Here is a 19,119-nt window from a genome sequence, read left to right as displayed (position 1 = left end):
TTTGTGGGAGTGTCTCCCAATAGTAAATATAACAGTACAACGACACATGGTTCTCTTCTTTTATAGTGCAAAATTGATTTTCTCCAGAACCCTCCCCTCCCCCCTTTTTTAAGTGGCTGCACTCTCCTCATGATCATAGCACCCTAGGGGCAGTTCTCGGAAAGGGTGCCATCCACTGTGCGTTCATGGTCCTCGAATCTATATCTGGCCAGAAGGAGGCAGATTTGGTCACTGTGAGGCTGATGTGGGCAGTTTTTGAGGAAATGTCCTCCTTGTGATCGGATCTGAATCTCTTCCACTGTGAGGTTCTGGAAAACAAAGCATATTCATCAAGGAGGGGTCCTGTTTCCTTTGGGGTGGAATTATGACTTGGCCCAAAAGGCTTATATAGTCATTATGTTTAGTGCACACATATTGGAGTTTCATCAGGAATCTGGACTTGAAGCTTAACTCCCCCATAAGGCTGGTTTCACACAAGCATATATTACAAGTGCATATTAAAGAAGTTATCTAGTGCTACAAAAACATGGCCACTTTCTTTCAGAGAGAACACGACTCTTGTCTCCAGTTCAGGTGCAGTTTGCAATTAAGCTCCATTCACTTCAATGGAACTAACAGCAAAATGCCATCCAAGCTGGAGACAAGAGTGGGGCTGTCTCTGGAAGAAAGTGGCCATGTTTTTGTAGTACTGGATAACCATCAATTACTAAACTTACAAAATGTATCAATTATGTTACCAAAATTGGGACTTGCACATGAAATATGTTCACATAAAACTGATCTAAGATAGATTATGGTTATAGGAACAGTGCATGGATCTTTTGCACATTCACATAAACAAGTGACTCTTTTCTACCCTGGACATATTATAGGGGGATGTGTAACACCTGGATCTGCTGCTCACTTACTGCTGCTGGAAGACTCTGCGCTGCTTTGGCCGCTAGTGATATGATGCCAGTATGCACTGCGGGGCAGCATGGAGGTGCTGGGACCAGGGTGAGGCACATTCTCTACTTCCTTGTTCAATAACTAAAAAATAAACAAATTTATACAAACCAACGAGACGCTGCAGGAGTACAAGACAAAACCATGAGTGTGAGGCAGGCATCGTCCTTTAAGTTCTAGCAAAGGAAGGAAAATCTTATTCTCACCCGGGAATTTTTTTCCATTTCGAGAAGGAGACTCTTGTGCTGTTCAGCCAGCGCCAGGACGGCTGTGTGCACTCGCTCATAAATTTGCTGTCCTTGAAGGGTCTGGAAGGTGTAGAGTCCCTCACTGATCCCACACACCCTAAAAGGCAACATATATATTCAGGACAGACACAAACAATGTAAGAAAAGAAAAAACAGGATTATTGCACCAGAAAGACAAGACAGGCTCTTTGTCACTTGGAACTTTGAGAAAACCCTATTGCTGCAATTTAAAATTAAATCACAGCCATGTCTAAAACAGGATGCAGAAGTTTAGACTGGATTATCAGTCTGATTCAGTGAACTGCAGTGATGGCTGCTAAAGGAGAATATCTAAAAAAATAATTATGACTTTGCCTCAGTGTTATTAATAAATGAAAATACAATACAATACTACGAACCAGCTATAGGCAGGTCACATGTAGCAGAAATACTGTACATGTGGGAAACGTACAGCATACTGTAATAGTGAAGTAAAAGAGTTACAAAATAAAAATAACATCCTCACACAATAGCGAAAACAGCATAAATTGCAGCATGTCAACATTGGTGGGAACAAAGTGGCTTTATTTCAGTCATTTGTTCTATATGAGGATCTTTACATCCACATCAGAAAAGACAGGCTGTACTCTGTACTCTGAACAGCTTAGAAAACCCTGACAAAACACTGCACATAGGCATCAGAGATCAGCTGTTCCTAAACTAGACTGAGGGTCAGTTTAGACGTACAGACTCGCAGCAGAAATCTGGCTGCGAGTCTGTCAAGTCCTGGCAGTTCACTGTCACAACATACTCGCAGCGGTCGGAAATCTGCCGGCCCGTTAACCCCTTCAGCTCCCGCTGCTGCTGCCGCCACCCGCTGTGTCTGTATATACGTTACCTGTCCTCGCTGCACAGGGACCCGACGTACTGCTCTCTCGCCCCGCCAATCAGTGGCTGGGCAACACACTGATTGGCCGGGCAGGAGAGCAGTACGCCGGGACCCCGTGCAGCGAGGACAGATAATGTATACAGGCACAGCGAGCGGCGGGAGCCGAAGGGGTTAACGGGCCGGCAGAATTACATACACGCAGCGGAGTATGTTGTGACAGTGAACTGCCAGGACCTGACAGACTCGCAGCCAGATTTACGCTGCGAGTCTGTATGTCTGAACTGACCCTGAAAGTGAAATGCAGGCTTAACTTGCCCAGGAGAAGAGTGGGGAAGGCAGCCAGAGAGGCTGGGAAACTAAGACTAATTGCATTCTATGAACTGCCCTCAGCATCAGAAAATTCTGCATAGAATAGCTCCCTTTATAAAACCATCTTCCATCTACTCACCGTTCTGCTTCAAAAGTGAACCGAGAGGAGTCACTCCCATATCTTCTCAGGGCACAGAGGGGCCAGGACAGGAGCTTAGTGCGAGGATTGTGAGGATCCCAGAGGTAGAGATTTTCTTCTGTTACTTGCATCTTGCACTCTCCATACACATCCAAGTTTGAAGTTGGCAACAAGAAGACATTGAAGCGTTCTGAAAAGTAGAATAGAATCAGTAGTTGCAGCTTATCTCATCACTCTTTTATATCCCCCACCTCCTCTCCTTTAATAAAGGAGCTCCACAGCTTCATAAAATATAAGAACAAAACAGAATTCTTAAATGTGGGGTACAGCTGATGTCAAGGCTTATGACATAACACTCCCCATAATTCTGAGCAGAACAGTGGATCACATGCACTCCCACACACACAGCACTCTGCTCGTCCTGTCACCTGTCTGTTCGCTCTGCACTCCTGGAGTCAGCAGGTCTGGTTCTCCAAGACTGCAGTCAGTAACTTGTGTGCCCGGACAGTCCATGGATAGTACTTTGAACCACTCTTCAGCTTCCAGCTCTAGAATGTAAAACAGACCCTTACAATGCAAATGACGGACAATGGACCCCCCTCCCCCCAATCTATGGGAGGATCAAAACCTGGAATTATGGAGAATATTAAAAGTCCAAATTCCGAGGCTCTGTTCAATGTAAAGCTCACCTGAATCACAGGTGAAGGTGCGGGCTAGGTCATCGCAGAAAATAATGGCCACAGCTTGTCTCTTAGTTTCCTTAGGAAGCCGCATAATGCATTTAACATTGCTGATCTCCATCACCTGGGAAAAGAACAGAGCTGGGTCCAGTTAGAACAATTTGTGCTATGAAGTTAAAATTCCGCTCTATGGAGAGCCTACACCACCTGTATGCATGGCAGCAAATCATTTCATGATACTGTATGTCAAATACTCAATGAGCCATCAAGTCCTATTTAACACCAGAGAGAACGTACAATGATTTTTATCAGCAGAATATTAGGCTCTGCTACATATTTACTGGATTGTATATAGTTGTGGCATGACTTACAGTATTGCCTCAAACAGAGAAGGTCTGTGCTGAATGTTCTCTGCCAAAATCAGGATTGGATCCCGTCACTGGCTGCCTCTCCTACTGACAGGAGCAGCCTCTGGCACAAAACAAGTCTCATGTGGACCAGACAGATGAATGAACCCTAAGGCATCTGCCTGGTCCTATATCCACTTCTATACTGTAAGGCCGCTTTATTAGAAATGTCTGTCCTTTTATGATGGGAACCAGGAGTTTAGGATAAAAGCAAGTGAGAACATTTTCTGTGGATCAGTTTCACACATTAGAATGGGAAAATCAGGTCATGTGAGCGACTCTAAATGAGGCCTGGTCATTGACGCTAGATTACCAGGATTTATTAAACTGACAACACTATGGGGTTTGCTCATGCAATGGCTTTAAAAGTATCAAGAATGGCATGATCAAGGGAAAACCTCTAATAAACAGGAATCCTGTGGATGTAAACAAATGTGGATGTGAACGATAATGATGATCAGGAGAGAATCATTCTGATTATATATAGATGGTGTACAATCAAGGAAACTGTGGCCAACTACAACACTGGTGCTTTTAACTAATGTGTCTGTACCTGAAACTCATCGTTACTTAGCAGGGATGGGCTATAACAGCAGATGACCAGATAATCACTGTCTAAGGGGAAAAGAAAGACTAAACTTTGTGGGCAAAAGTTGGGTCATGGAAAAACACTGCCTAGCTAAACCAATCCAGATTTCTGTTGCACCAATGCTTATGGCAGAATTTGGCATGAGCAGAGAAATCAATGAACCCTTCCTGGTCACTGTCAGCAGTTCCGGGTAGTGGGGGTGGTATAGTGGTGAAGGAAATATTTCTATGGCTCCTCTGACACCTCTGGATGGATGTTTGGACAGTACCACATGTCTAAGCATTATACTGATCAAATTCACCCCTTTTTGGCACTTTAAAGGGGTACTCCGGTGGATAAATATATATTTTTTTAAGTCAATTGATGTCAGGAAGTTATATAAATTCTTAATTTACTTCTATTTAAAAATTTTTTATTTCTGTACGTATCAGCTGCCATTTGCCCTACAGGAAGTGGTGTTTTCTTTCTGGTCTAACATAGTGCTCTCTGCTGCCATCGCTGTCCGTGACAGGAACTGTCCACAGCAGTAGCAAATCCCCATAGAAAACCTTCCTTGTTTTGGACAGTTCCAGACATGGAAAGAGGTGGCAGCAGAGAGCACTGTGTCAGCCAGGAAAGAATACACCACTTCCTGATGGACATACAGCAGCTGATAAGTACTGGAAGACTTGAGATTTTCAATAGAAGTAAATTACAAATCTGACGCCAGTTGATTTGAAAGAAAAAAAAAATTCGCCAGAGTATCCCTTTAAGCAGGACAATGCACCAAGGCTGTATGGTCATTGATTGATTTCAGTGATTTCAGGAACATGGCAACAACATTTTCTTGCTTCCCTGACTTACACAGTCAACAGATGTGGTTCTGAATGACAAAGGTTGTCCAATACACTACTAGAATGGTGAGTGCAAAAGTCCTAGGTCGCACAGACATTGCATTCAGCCAGATACACATATAGGGTTGTAACTATATGCAGGAAGACTAAGAACATTCCTCACCAGAGTTGGAAGAGGGAAAATGAGAGGCTCTGAACAGGAATTTTCTCCCTCACCTTAGGGGACATGCGCAGGAGGACTGACCTCTCGTCCGGATACTTTTCCAGTCTCCAGGGTCCCTTACTGGAGGATTTTCTGAGCACCAGCCAGCAGCGGCGGTAAATCTGTAGATGAAAGGGTCACAAGTTCAACTGATAGAAGCCACAGGTCTATGAGGAAAAATCCCAAGTGAAGATGGCAGTGTTGTTTGTCTATTAAGGGGGTACTCGGGCAAAAGTCTTTTTCTTTTAAATCAACTGGTTTCAGAAAATTGTATAGATGCAATTTACTTCTATTTAAAAAATCTCAAGTCTTCCAGTACTTATCAGCTACTGTATGTCCTATATGAAGTGGTGTATTCTTTCCAGTTGCACAGTGTTCTCTGCTGCCACTTCTGTCTATGTCAGGAACTGCCGAGAGCAGGAGAAGTTTTCTATGGGGATTTGCTACTGCTCTGGACAGACTGGTAATAATTCACCACTTCCTGCAGGACATACAGCAGCTGATAATTATGGGAAGACTTGAGATTTTTAAACAGAAGTACATTACAAATCTATATAACTTTCTGAAACCAGTTTATCTTAAAGAAAAAGATTTCCACGAGAGTACCCCTTTAAGTCCCTAAAAAAAAAAAAAAATTGCACAGTAGAAAACACTGAGAATCAGTGTGCTGGTGTGCTGTGCCATCTGCTATTTGCCCAGAACTACTGGGGTTGCAGTGTTTATGGGAGGGTGGTTAGTAAGGAAATAATGTAGAATTGAGGCATCACCAGAGCAGACACTACTACAGCCATACAGAACACAGGCAAGTCACTTCTGGTATACAACACTCAGGGTACGTTCACACTGCGGAATGCACACAGAGTTCTGTCCGTCCCATAGACTCAATGGTATTTGAGGGCGGATTGACATGTCAATTCTTCGGGCTCTAAAATCACTTCATTTCATTGGTTGCAGTGGCACCTGGGCGGGGCTTCGTGGCTGTTGGTTCTCCTCTCCCAAGAGAGAGAAAGCCCAGGTGCCACTGCTACCAATGAAATGAAGCAGAAAGGAGACACAGACAAGTGTTATACAGGTATATTTCAGACGTGCAGCATCTAAGCTTGTGGATGGTGCAGAAACCACACATAAATTAAGGGGGGGTGACAGTATCAATTTAGAGAACTTGCTGCTTATAGAAACATTTGATGCTCTTCCCTGACACATAGAAGAATTTGCTGCTGATCCCTCACACATAGAAGTCTCCGCTGGTCTCTCACAGAGGAACCTGCTCCTGATTCCAGACACAGAGGAAACCCCCTGCAGATCCTTGACACATAAAACACACTGCTTATTCCTGACACATGCAAGAACTTGCTGATCCCTGACACACATGACTAGATGCCAATCCCTCAAATATACAAGTTGCTAATAGAAAAACTAGTTGCTGATCCCAAGTCACTGCCGATCTCTTACATACAAAACCCACTGCTGGCTTCTTCATTTAGGAATTACTGCTGACTCCCACAAAAAAAGTAACATTTCATTCCCATTCTGCATTTAAAGCACTTGGTGTGCATGACAAAAAGAGGGCAAAATACTAAATAATAGGGACTGAATTACTGTACAAACCTACCGTTTCCCTGAAAATAAGACATCCTCTGAAAAAAGGGCACAGTGGAGGATTTTAAGGGATAGCTTAAAATAAGGCATCCCCGAATGTAAGACCCCCACCGCCATCAGGGTTATGTCTGGTAATGCTGGTTTGTGATGACAACTATACAGTAATACATACATACAGTATGTATTAGTACTATAGAGCAGCTAATAGATGGCCTCCTCTGTTCTCAGCTAATGTGAAGAGAGGCTACAATAAGTGTCTCTCACCATAGAGTGTATGTAGTAGTAATATGATGGTATCACTGTAGAGTAAATGTAGTAATAGGGATCAGTAAAGGATCATATCATTATATAGTACATAATAAAGATCAGTAATGCTGCGTCTACACGGAACGATTATCGTGCGAATTTGCAGGATAACGATCGAATTCAAACGATAATCATACGTGTAAACACAGCGAGCGATCAAGTGACGAGCGAGAAATCGTTCATTTTGATCTTTGAACATGCTCTCAAATCGTCGTGATCGTTCGCAAAAAATTTGCAGATCCTTCGTTCACCAATTTAACCTATGTGCAAGATAGGCTTAAGCGATCGCAAAACAATTTTTCCGTACGGTATATCATTCCGTCTAAACGCTGATTGTTATGAAAAAAAAAAATCATTACTTCAAAATCGTTAATTGTATGATCGGGTGAATTATCGCTCCGTGTAAATGCAGCATAAGGACTCCTAGTTTACAGCCCAGCAAAATGCTACAGAGATCAGGTGTCACTGTTCAAGCAAATCCGGGTCAAGGGTGCTGTCCTGTCTGGATGTCCAGAGAAAAAGGCGGACAGTGCCATTGCCATAAGTAAGGAAGATGTTCTATTCCATGGCCATGTCTTCCCCGCAAGCGTTTTCCAAATGTTAACAGCCAGTGGATTGTGGCAGCACCCAGCGTTCCTCCAGCTTGTGGCTGTCACTACGGTGCAGCAGTAAGGGCAGCGCTGAAGTCTTGTGACTGCTCTGTTTATAGCAAACGTAAAAGTGGAGAAGACAACTGTGCAAATAAAATGTATACTGATGTAAAACAGACCAACATAATCACTAGGAGACTTCATTTGGCTTCTTAATGCCCACAGTGCGGTGTACAATGAAATACAGACAGATATATGAGAGGTACCAGGTGTCTCCCTGACCTAACCGCTATCTAACAGTGTCGGTAAAATAAAAATAATAAAAAGCAAGGTACTAGTATTTAGCGCTGCCTGAGGAAAAACATCCATACATGCCAATGGGATTAAAACATAGGGTTTATTCTTAAAAAGCACTAATATGACGCGTTTCGGAAAATAAATTGCACTTTATTTTGTGAAAGGAAACCTTTATTTTCCGAAACGCGTCTTATTAGTGCTTTTTAAGAACAAACCCTATGTTTTAATCCCATTGGCATGTATGGATGTTTTTCCTCGGGCAGCGCTGAATACTAGTACCTTGCTTTTTATTATTTTTATTTTACCTGTATGTCACACGGGCCCCTTCTTGGGAGTATCCCATTTTGGTACTATCTAGGGATGGTACGAACCCGAACTCTCGGCAATGATTCCCGCTGTCTGCCCGCTCCGTGGAGAGGGTGGATACAGCGGGATGACCGCCTGGAAAACTGGGATACAGCCATAGCCATAGGCTGTATCCCAGTTTCCAGACGGTCCTCCCGCTGTATCCACCCGTTGCACGGAGAGGCCAGACAGCGGGAATCTGATGCCGAACCCGAACCTCGGCAGGTTCGGACCATCCTCAGCTTTACCGGCCCCAGAATGTCCTAGCCACAACAACCACACCGATCCTGTGAACGGCGTCAACATTGGTACCCCGAGAAAACCACAAGGGGTGATATTCACAAAGCCCAAGGGGCAACAAGGTAAGCCTGTAATATCATACTTATTGTCCTCTCCTAGAAGGTATCACACAAGGCGCCGGGCCTTTTTTCTTTCTTTTTTTTTCTAACAGTGTCAGCAGTTTGCAATGTGAATTTTAAAATGTTAAAAAACACAAGATCCGGTTCTGCTGCAGGCCCTCACCCTGTGTAAAATCTGCAACAAAGATGTCATTGCATATTTATTACATGTTTTGATTTTTTGAGGAGGAAAACCAAAAATAACCACAAAAACATTTCTGGAACAATGTCATATTAGCGCCCACTGCTGGCTAACCGTGGGATTTTCATGCTTCTTACAAATGAAAACACACAACAAATAATAATAATGCATAAAAAAAACTCCAAAGCATTTATTTCATCTCTGCAGATGATTAGTGCCAGGCAGACAATACCTAGCAGTACATAGTAGAATGTATGCTACCTCTGCCTCTGGACACAACTGTATTGGCGTATTGCCTGGCTTTTTTGGATGAACAACTGTGGTATTGTAGACTCCTGGTATACATATACTTTTTTATTTTTATATTTACATATGCATTTACTTGTATGGCTTCTATTATGTGTCTCTCCCACTGACTTTTGTTCCTTATTGTATTTCTCAATTGTTGTGGAATGCACTTTTGTGAAATCTGCTGCAATTTCGGTATGTGTAAATTTAGACTAGACAGTCTTTATGTCTAATCCAATTGACAAGTCAATTCTTTCGACGGAGAGCGGAGGGCACACAAGGCATCCTATTCCATGAGTAGGACAGGCAGAACTTCAAGCAGAGTCCGCACCGTGGGCTCCACTTGAAATTCAGCGAGAATTACTCAGTGTGAATGGGCCCTAAAAAGTCAACAATTGGCTGATGAATGCTCCTTCGTCAGATAATCAGGTTATTTTGACCTGTCAAAAAAATCAATCAACGGTTGGCTGCCTATCTCTCCCTGTAATAGGAGATGTAAGGCTGATAGCAGCAAAGGGCCGCACACAATATCCAGAGATCAGATGGTTACTCAGCCGTGTAATAGGCTCTAAATAATCGAGCGCCAATCTATGAGATGGCCACACAGTTGCTCAGCTATCTAGTAGGGGCCAACAGATTATTTGACAGATTTTTTTGAGCCAAAGCCAGGAATGGATTATAAACAGAGAACAGGTAATAAAGGAAAGACAAAAATTTCTCCTCTTTTCAAATCCATTCCTGGCTTTGGCTTAAAAAAATCTGTCAGATAATCTGTTGCTGTAATAGGGCCCTTAGACTGTTTAGTGTAAGACCTAATTCACATGTTCTGTGAATACGGTCGGTGCACTGAACACATGCTAAGAGCCAGATTCATGGCCCTCTTGGCATCATGTATCATTCAGATGCCAGGAGCACCATAGCTGTTTAAATCTTTGCGATACAGTGCTGATACAGCTGTGCAGAATGGACTGTATATGGACTGTATTCACAGAACATATGAATGCAGTCTAAATTTGGACCAACTATTAGTAGGTTTAAACTGTGCCAGGAATCTGGTGCATTTTTTGGGGCACTGAGTTACTTTGCAGGTCGCACTACCTTATGTTAGACATCGCAAAAAGTATCTAAAAAGTGGCTAAATTTCGAGTAGTAAAGAAAATATTTACTGTGTGGTATACTTTTCCTAAAAATGACAGTCTGACATGACACTAAGAGACTGTTCAGCCAATCTGTCAGCCTAAGTAAGAGGCTAGCAGTCAGCTGACGGACAGACAAATGCTAGTTTATTGGCTGATTGGGTTGTTACAAAACAGAGCCACATGAATGATTCAGTGAGAGCTCTGCAAATAAGTTGCGATCACTAAGATCAGCACTTAGGGTGATTTAGATTTATCTGACAGATTTTTAATTACTCCATCAAAGCCAGGCATGTCCAAAGTCTGGCCGGAGGGCCATTTGCGGCCCGCGTTCCGAACTTTTACGGCCCCCCAGGTATCCAGCTTGCTATTATCTGCCTGTGTTATAAAGCATATAGCATGTAAAATGGTCGGCCCTCGCACATGTTCACTTCATCAAATTTGGCACTCTTCGAAAAAAGTTTGGACATGCCTGATCAAAGCCAAAGCCAGGAACAGACTATAAACAGAGATCAGGTCATAAAGGAAAGACTAAGATTTCTCATCTTTTCAAGTCCATTCCTGGCTTTGGCTTCAAAAATCTTTCAGATAACTCTGTGTGTGTAAACCCACCATAACTGACAGGACTGGGCCATCTTATGTAGCCCTAAAGGTCCCCATACACTTTATACTTCTGTCAGCCAAACCTGCCAATCGCGGTCATTATAAGGTGTATGGAGCTCTCCCAACACTCCACCAACAGATGATGCCAGTGAAGATAGGGGTTAGGTAGGATGAAAAGCACTGCCTGGCCCCTTTGGTTGCAGCTTACCCCTTCCCATAGAGAACACGGGAATTCCAGTGTACAGTGAGGATGGGAGAGATAACTGTTGGCCGAACAGTTACTGAAAGTGTATGTCCACATTTAAAGGGGTTATCCAGCAAAAATCTTTTTTTTTTTTTTCAAATCAACTGGTGTCAGCAAGTTATATAGATTTGTAATTTATTTCTATTAGAGAATCTCAAGTCTTCCATTACTTATTAGCTGATGTATGTCCTGCAGGAAATGTTGTTTTATTTTTAGTTTGACTCAGTGCTCTCTGCTGACATCTCTGGCCGAGACAGGAACTCTGTCTTGGTTTTCTATAAGGGTACAAACCCACACACCGTATACGCAGCAGATACGCAACAAATACACAGCAGATTTGATGGTGCAGATTTGATGCTGTGTTCAGTTATTTAGATCTAATCTGCTGCGTATTTGCTGTGTATTTGCTGCGTATTTGCTGCGTATCGCAGTAAATACGCTGCGTATACGGTGTGTGGGTTTATACCCTAAATCCGTATAAAAAACCTCTCCTGCTCTGGACAGTTCCTGTTTCGGCCAGAGATGTCAGCAGAGGGCACTGTGTCAGACTGAAAATAAAACATTTCCTGCAGGACATACAGCAGCTAATAAGTACTGGAAGACTTGAGATTTTTTAATAGAAGTAATTTACAAATCTATATAACTTTCTGACACCAGTTGATTTGAAAGAAAAAGATTTTCACTGGACAACCCCTTTAAAGGCATCTGTCGCAGCCATAAGGTGGAGGTATCTGTCGGTAAGGGCCTTATTACACCAAACGATTACCTGCCATTATGGCCGACAAGCATTTGGTGTAGTAGAACATAGTTTAAGACAACAATCAACAGACATGCACAATGTTGGCTGATCGTTGTCTTTCAGCATGTTTTATTTAAAAGATAATGATGATTTGCTGCCCGTCGCTTCACGTAATAGGAGTGGCAGCAGCAGTCTGCCACTAACTCCTAAAGATTGTCCTGTTAGCCCCTCCAGCTGCCCTGCTTCCCTCCCCCCCAAAAATAAATAAATAAATAAATCTGTTCAGGTAATAGTACAGCGAGCGGGGGTAGGTGACAGGTAGGTGCTCGCTTGCTCCTTAATATCGGTCCCGTGTAATATGGCCCTAAGTCCCCTGAAGCATCCCCCTGTTGAGGTAAGATAAGGCCCTATTCCACGGAACGATTATCGCCCGTATTCGGCCGATATCGGCCGCTACGGACGATAATCGTCCCGTGGAATAGAGTGCAACGATCAGCCGACATCGTTCATGTCGGCTGATCGTTGCAGTCGCTTGTTTTTATGTAGTAAATGTAACAGGACTAGTATTGAATAGTAAGGATAGTACTGAGGTGCAGTGTTTATGCTGTAATGGATGGTTAGGGTGTAGTTTTTATATAGGGTACAGTGATCATGCGTTGAGCACTATTGGGGCGCAGCATTCATATGGAGTGATGTTTGTTGGGTTGCAGGGATCAATCAGAGCGTTGTTTCTTGGGGTGTTGTGTTCAGAGTATGTAATATGCTATTTATTGGGGTGCTTGTTCTTGCCAAGTGTTGTTTGCAAGAGATTAAAAAATGATTATAAGCCTGTACAGGATACGCAATGATCAGTAAAAAAAAACATGTTATCTTTGTATATATAGTACATCTATCAAAGGGGTTTTGTAAGCAATCAGAAAACTTCCCTAACTGCCCCCATCCAGTAAAACAATAAAAATACCCATCCATATATATATAGAGAGAGATATATATAATCCCCAGCTGCACTTTAATTCTGGCAGCGTCCAATGACGTCCTGGTCCCCCCTCAGCCAATCACAGATCGCAGCTGGGACCAGGAAATCCTACAGCGGCAGTAGCTGGGGTGCAAGATGGTCGCTACAGGCTTTTTATCATTGTTTTAATTCAAGGGGAGGCAGTAAGGTAAGATTTCCATTTGTCAAGAAACCTTTAATAGAGATTAGATCTAATAATAATCTTTATTTCCAACATATTCTGCAACACTTTACAAATTAAAGGGAAGATGTATGGAAAAAAATCAGACATTAGAGGTATAGGGGCCCTGCTCGCAGGAGTTTAAAATCTACTGGGAAACAGAGATAAATAATACCAGCCCTGCATGCTGCATGGTACACACAGTCATTGGGACTAGTAAGGATTGACACAATTGTACAATACAGTACATCCAATCATAGGAACCAGCAAGGGTTACAGTGTATCACTGTACAGTACATGCACTAATAGGGATTAGCAACAACTGTCTCACTGTACAGTACATGCACTAATAGGGATTAGCAATACAACTCTATCACTGTACAGTACATGCACTAATAGGGATTAGCAACAACTGTATCACTGTACAGTACATGCACTAATAGGGATTAGCAACAACTGTATCACTGTACATTACATGCACTAATAGGGATTAGCAACAACTGTCTCACTGTACAGTACATGCACTAATAGGGATTAGCAACTCTATCACTGTACAGTACATGCACTAATAGGGACTAGCAACAACTGTCTCACTGTACAGTACATGCACTAATAGGGATTAGCAACAACTATCACTGTACAGTACATGCACTAATAGGGATTAGCAACAACTATCACTGTACAGTACATGCACTAATAGGGATTAGCAACAACTATCACTGTACAGTACATGCACTAATAGGGATTAGCAACAACTGTATCACTGTACAGTACATGCACTAATAGGGATTAGCAACAACTGTATCACTGTACAGTACATGCACTAATAGGGATTAGCAACAACTCTATCACTGTACAGTACATGCACTAATAGGGATTAGCAACAACTCTATCACTGTACAGTACATGCACTAATAGGGACTAGCAACAACTCTCACTGTACAGTACATTCACTAATAGGGATTAGCAACAACTGTATCACTGTACAGTACATGCACTAATTGGGATTAGCAACAACTGTATCACTGTACAGTACATGCACTAATTGGGATTAGCAACAACTGTATCACTGTACAGTACATGCACTAATTAGGATTAGCAACAACTGTATCACTGTACAGTACATGCACTAATAGGGATTAGCAACAACTGTATCACTGTACAGTACATGCACTAATAGGGATTAGCAACAACTGTCTCACTGTACAGTACATGCACTAATAGGGATTAGCAACAACTGTATCACTGTACAGTACATGCACTAATTGGGATTAGCAACAACTCTATCACTGTACAGTACATGCACTAATAGGGATTAGCAACAACTCTATCACTGTACAGTACATGCACTAATAGGGATTAGCAACAACTGTATCACTGTACAGTACATGCACTAATAGGGATTAGCAACAACTGTCTCACTGTACAGTACATGCACTAATAGGGATTAGCAACAACTGTATCACTGTACAGTACATGCACTAATAGGGATTAGCAACAACTGTATCACTGTACAGTACATTCACTAATAGGGATTAGCAACAACTGTATCACTGTACAGTACATGCACTAATTGGGATTAGCAACAACTGTATCACTGTACAGTACATGCACTAATAGGGATTAGCAACAACTCTATCACTGTACAGTACATGCACTAATAGGGATTAGCAACAACTGTATCACTGTACAGTACATGCACTAATAGGGATTAGCAACAACTGTCTCACTGTACAGTACATGCACTAATTGGGATTAGCAACAACTCTATCACTGTACAGTACATGCACTAATTGGGATTAGCAACAACTTTCTCACTGTACAGTACATGCACTAATAGGGATTAGCAACAACTGTATCACTGTACAGTACATGCACTAATAGGGATTAGCAACAACTGTATCACTGTACATTACATGCACTAATAGGGATTAGCAACAACTGTATCACTGTACAGTACATGCACTAATAGGGATTAGCAACAACTGTATCACTGTACAGTACATGCACTAATAGGGATTAGCAACAACTGTATCACTGTACAGTACATGCACTAATAGGGATTAGCAACAACTGTATCACTGTACAGTACATGCACTAATAGGGATTAGCAACAACTGTATCGCTGTACAGTACATGCACTAATAGGGATTAGCAATACAACTCTATCACTGTACAGTACATGCACTAATAGGGATTAGCAACAACTCTATCACTGTACAGTACATGCACTAAAAGGGATTAGCAACAACTGTATCACTGTACATTACATGCACTAATAGGGATTAGCAACAACTGTATCACTGTACAGTACATGCACTAATAGGGATTAGTTATGCCTTATATACACTTCCAGCAAAATTGTCCTCAATTGTGAATCCACAAGCACGGATCAATTTATTACCCATTGCCTTTTATTGTGCTATTCACACATTCTGCTTTTTCACAGATATGCAATTCATTCCATGTGTGGATCGTGATTGCAGAATCGATTATGGGATGAGATCCGAGGTTTTTGTGGACATCACGGATGTGACATTAATGAAAAACTCAGAACAAATATGGGCAAGTCAGATATAGATATATACATATATATATATATATATATATATGCAAAAAAGGGGTCCGTGGAGCCTCAGTTACGAGTCTCAAAACACGGGAATAGCCAGATATCCCTCTCTCCAGAGAAGGAAGCCCATTGCCAAGGGGTGCCTCCTAGTGGGGAGAGCACCAAACCACCCTGATACGTAGTCCCTCAGGTCCTCACTCTGTTGCGAGCTTTAGGACCTAAATAGGGAAACACCAGGGTGGCCCCTGTGAGTCAAAGTCTAACTCTGTGGCGAGTATAACGACATAAGACAAGGGTTACCAAGGCTAGGCATCCATCCACAGACTGCAGTTTCGGGGTATTTGCCCCTCGTCAGTGTGGAGCAGGATTCTGGCTACTGGGGCAATGATAAATAGACCAACAAAACACAACAATCACTGAACTCAGGGAGAAAAGTGAAAAATTCCAATGGAGTACTCATTTACGAGTCTCCATTGATTGTCCCATACAAAATAGGGGCCACCCTGGTGTTTCCCTATTTAGGTCCTAAAGCTCGCAACAGAGTGAGGACCTGAGGGACTACGTATCAGGGTGGTTTGGTGCTCTCCCCACTAGGAGGCACCCCTTGGCAATGGGCTTCCTTCTCTGGAGAGAGGGATATCTGGCTATTCCCGTGTTTTGAGACTCGTAACTGAGGCTCCACGGACCCCTTTTTTGCATATTTAAATTTTGTATGGGACAATCAATGGAGACTCGTAAATGAGTACTCCATTGGAATTTTTCACTGTTCTCCCTGAGTTCAGTGATTGTTGTGTTTTGTTGGTATATATATATATATATATATATATATATATACACACTCACCGGCCACTTTATTAGGTACACCTGTCCAACTGCACGTTACCACTTAATTTCTAATCAGCCAATCACATGGCGGCAACTCAATGCATTTAGGCATGTAGACATGGTCAAGACAATCTCCTGCAGTTCAAACTGAGCATCAGTATGGGGAAGAAAGGTGATTTGAGGGCCTTTGAACGTGGCATGGTTGTTGGTGCCAGAAGGGCTGGTCTGAGTATTTCAGAAACTGCTGATCTACTGGGATTTTCAAGCACAACCATCTCTAGGGTTTACAGAGAATGGTCCGAAAAAGAAAAAACATCCAGTGAGCGGCAGTTCTGTGGGCGGAAATGCCTTGTTGATGCCAGAGGTCAGAGAAGAATGGGCAGACTGGTTCGAGCTGATAGAAAGGCAACAGTGACTCAAATAGCCAACCGTTACAACCAAGGTAGGCAGAAGAGCATCTCTGAACGCACAGTACGTCCAACTTTGAGGCAGATTGGCTACAGCAGCAGAAGACCACCCGTTACTAGCATGGTGTACCTAATAAAGTGGCCGGTGAGTGTATAATTATTTTTTTTTACCAGTTCTTTAGTTAACATTATTAACTAGAACTGTACAATTTTAGTAGATGTGGATGCACTACGGATGCAATGATGGACCATTTTTCAGCATAATCTCGGCTGAGCAGCTGATGACGTGGCAGAGGGGGGCCGGCATAAGGGACACCTGGAGCTGTCTGGCCGGCCTTCCGAAGATGATGTTGTTCGACCCAAGATGGCAGCCGGGGTCGACAGTTATCTGGTGAGTATTGTGCACCACACTTCCGGGTTGGGGGGGAAACAGGGGCCATTCACTTACATTACACAAATTACAAAGTTGTATAATTTTGTAATGTGTGTTATTTGGTGAATAATTTTTAAACGCCGCACTACCCCTTTAAGGATTATGACACTGTACAGTACATACAGTAATAGGGATCAGTAAGGATTATACCACTGTACAGTACATACAGTAATAGGGATCAGTAAGGATTATACCACTGTACAGTACATACATTAATAGGGATCAGCAAGCATTATGACGCTGTACAGTACATACAGTAATAGGGATCAGTAAGGATGATGACGCTGTACAGTACATACAGTAATAGGGATAAGTAAGGATGATGACACTGTATAGTACACACAGTAATAGGAATCAGTAAGGATTATGACACTGTACAGTAATAGGGCTCAGTAAGGTTTATATCACTGTACAGTAATAGGGATCAGTAAGGATTATCTCACTGTACAGTAATAGGGATCAGTAAGGATTTTATCACTTACAGTACATAGAGTACTAAGGATCAGTAAGCATTGTATTACTTCACAGCACACGCAGTAATAGGGATCAGTAAGGATTATGTCACTGTACAGTAATAGGGATCAGTAAGGATTTTATCACTTACAGTACATAGAGTACTAAGGATCAGTAAGCATTGTATTACTTTACAGGACACGCAGTAATAGAGATCAGTAAGGATTATGTCACTGTACAGTAATAGGGATCAGTAAGGATTTTATCACTTACAGTACATAGACTACTAAGGATCAGTAAGCATTGTATTACTTTACAGGACACGCAGTAATAGGGATCAGTAAGGATTCTCTCACTGTACACTAATAGGGATCAGTAAGGATTTTATCGCTTACAGTACATAGAGTACTAAGGATCAGTAAGCATTGTATTACTTCACAGCACACGCAGTAATAGGGATCAGTAAGGATTATGTCACTGTAAAGTACATACAGTGGCTATTTTGAGGGTTACAGATGTTAGTGTAGAGCACTGTAATGGGGTGCAGTGTTACGCAAGATGGGCACGGCATTGGGGTGCAGTGTTATGTAGATGGGCACGGCATTGGGGTGCAGTGTGTATGTAAGGCAGGGGGCACTGTATTGGGGTGCAGTGTGTATGTAAGACAGGGAGCACTGTATTGGGGTGCAGTGTGTAGGTAAGACAGGGGGCAGGGCATTTGGGCTGCAGTGTGTATGTAAGGCAGGGGGCACTGTATTGGGGAGCAGTGTATATGTAAGACAGGGGGCACTGTATTGGGGTGCAGTGTTATGTAAGTCAGGGGGCACTGTATTGGGGAGCAGTGTATATGTAAGACAGGGGGCACTGTATTGGGGTGCAGTGCTATGTTAGACAGGGGGCATGTCTAATTAGGGGGCACTGTTGGGGTGCAGTTTATGTCGGCCAGTGTTTTGGGGTTCAGTGTGTGCTGCAGGGCGCTATCTGCCGGGGTACACTGATTATACAGCGGCTGGTTGTCGGGGTGCAGTGTCCATGTTGGCGCAGTTTGCGGGGTGCAGTGTCCGCGCAGAGCGCCGCTTGTGGAGGGGCAGCGTCTATAACATGGAGGTGCTGATGCAGGGCGGGCTCCTGTGGGGTCTATGAGGGGTGTAGTCCATGATATCTATACACACCCCGAGTTTCCTGCTCTTCATCCGCACGTAGCCCTGTCTGACGATGTCCGTGGAGTTGGAGGCCATGACGCAGCTGCCCCGGCCCGGCTCTCCTCATCCTCCTCCCGGCTCCGCTCCTGTCACTGCCCGGTTCCCCCTCCGACACACAGTGGACAAATCCACGGATACCAGGGCCGGG

General features: G+C 42.9%; 1 protein-coding gene across 3 annotated transcripts; it reads right to left on the bottom strand.

Annotated features, from left to right (window-relative positions):
- Window positions 1-45: 45 nt before the first annotated feature.
- On the bottom strand, window positions 46-19,119 carry DOK4 (docking protein 4). Of its 3 annotated transcripts, XM_069966447.1 has the most exons (8): window positions 18,942-19,119; window positions 5,235-5,342; window positions 3,199-3,313; window positions 2,938-3,057; window positions 2,510-2,699; window positions 1,152-1,290; window positions 909-1,029; window positions 46-308 (listed from the first exon to the last, which is right to left on the bottom strand). In XM_069966447.1, the coding sequence occupies exons 1-8, from the start codon at window positions 19,005-19,007 to the stop codon at window positions 229-231; spliced, it is 939 nt and encodes a 312-aa protein (XP_069822548.1). In that variant the 5' UTR covers window positions 19,008-19,119; the 3' UTR covers window positions 46-228. The 3 variants fall into 3 exon arrangements, with proteins under 3 accessions (XP_069822548.1, XP_069822550.1, XP_069822549.1); XM_069966449.1 differs by lacking the exon at window positions 18,942-19,119 and having other exon boundaries at window positions 5,263-5,344; XM_069966448.1 differs by lacking the exon at window positions 18,942-19,119 and having other exon boundaries at window positions 5,182-5,266.

The sequence above is a fragment of the Dendropsophus ebraccatus genome, chromosome 4 (genome assembly GCF_027789765.1).
Source record: "Dendropsophus ebraccatus isolate aDenEbr1 chromosome 4, aDenEbr1.pat, whole genome shotgun sequence".
Classification (NCBI taxonomy): Eukaryota; Metazoa; Chordata; class Amphibia; order Anura; family Hylidae; genus Dendropsophus; species Dendropsophus ebraccatus.
The sequence above is the reverse complement of the archived record's forward strand: the minus strand, read 5'-3'. Positions and strand labels throughout refer to the sequence as shown.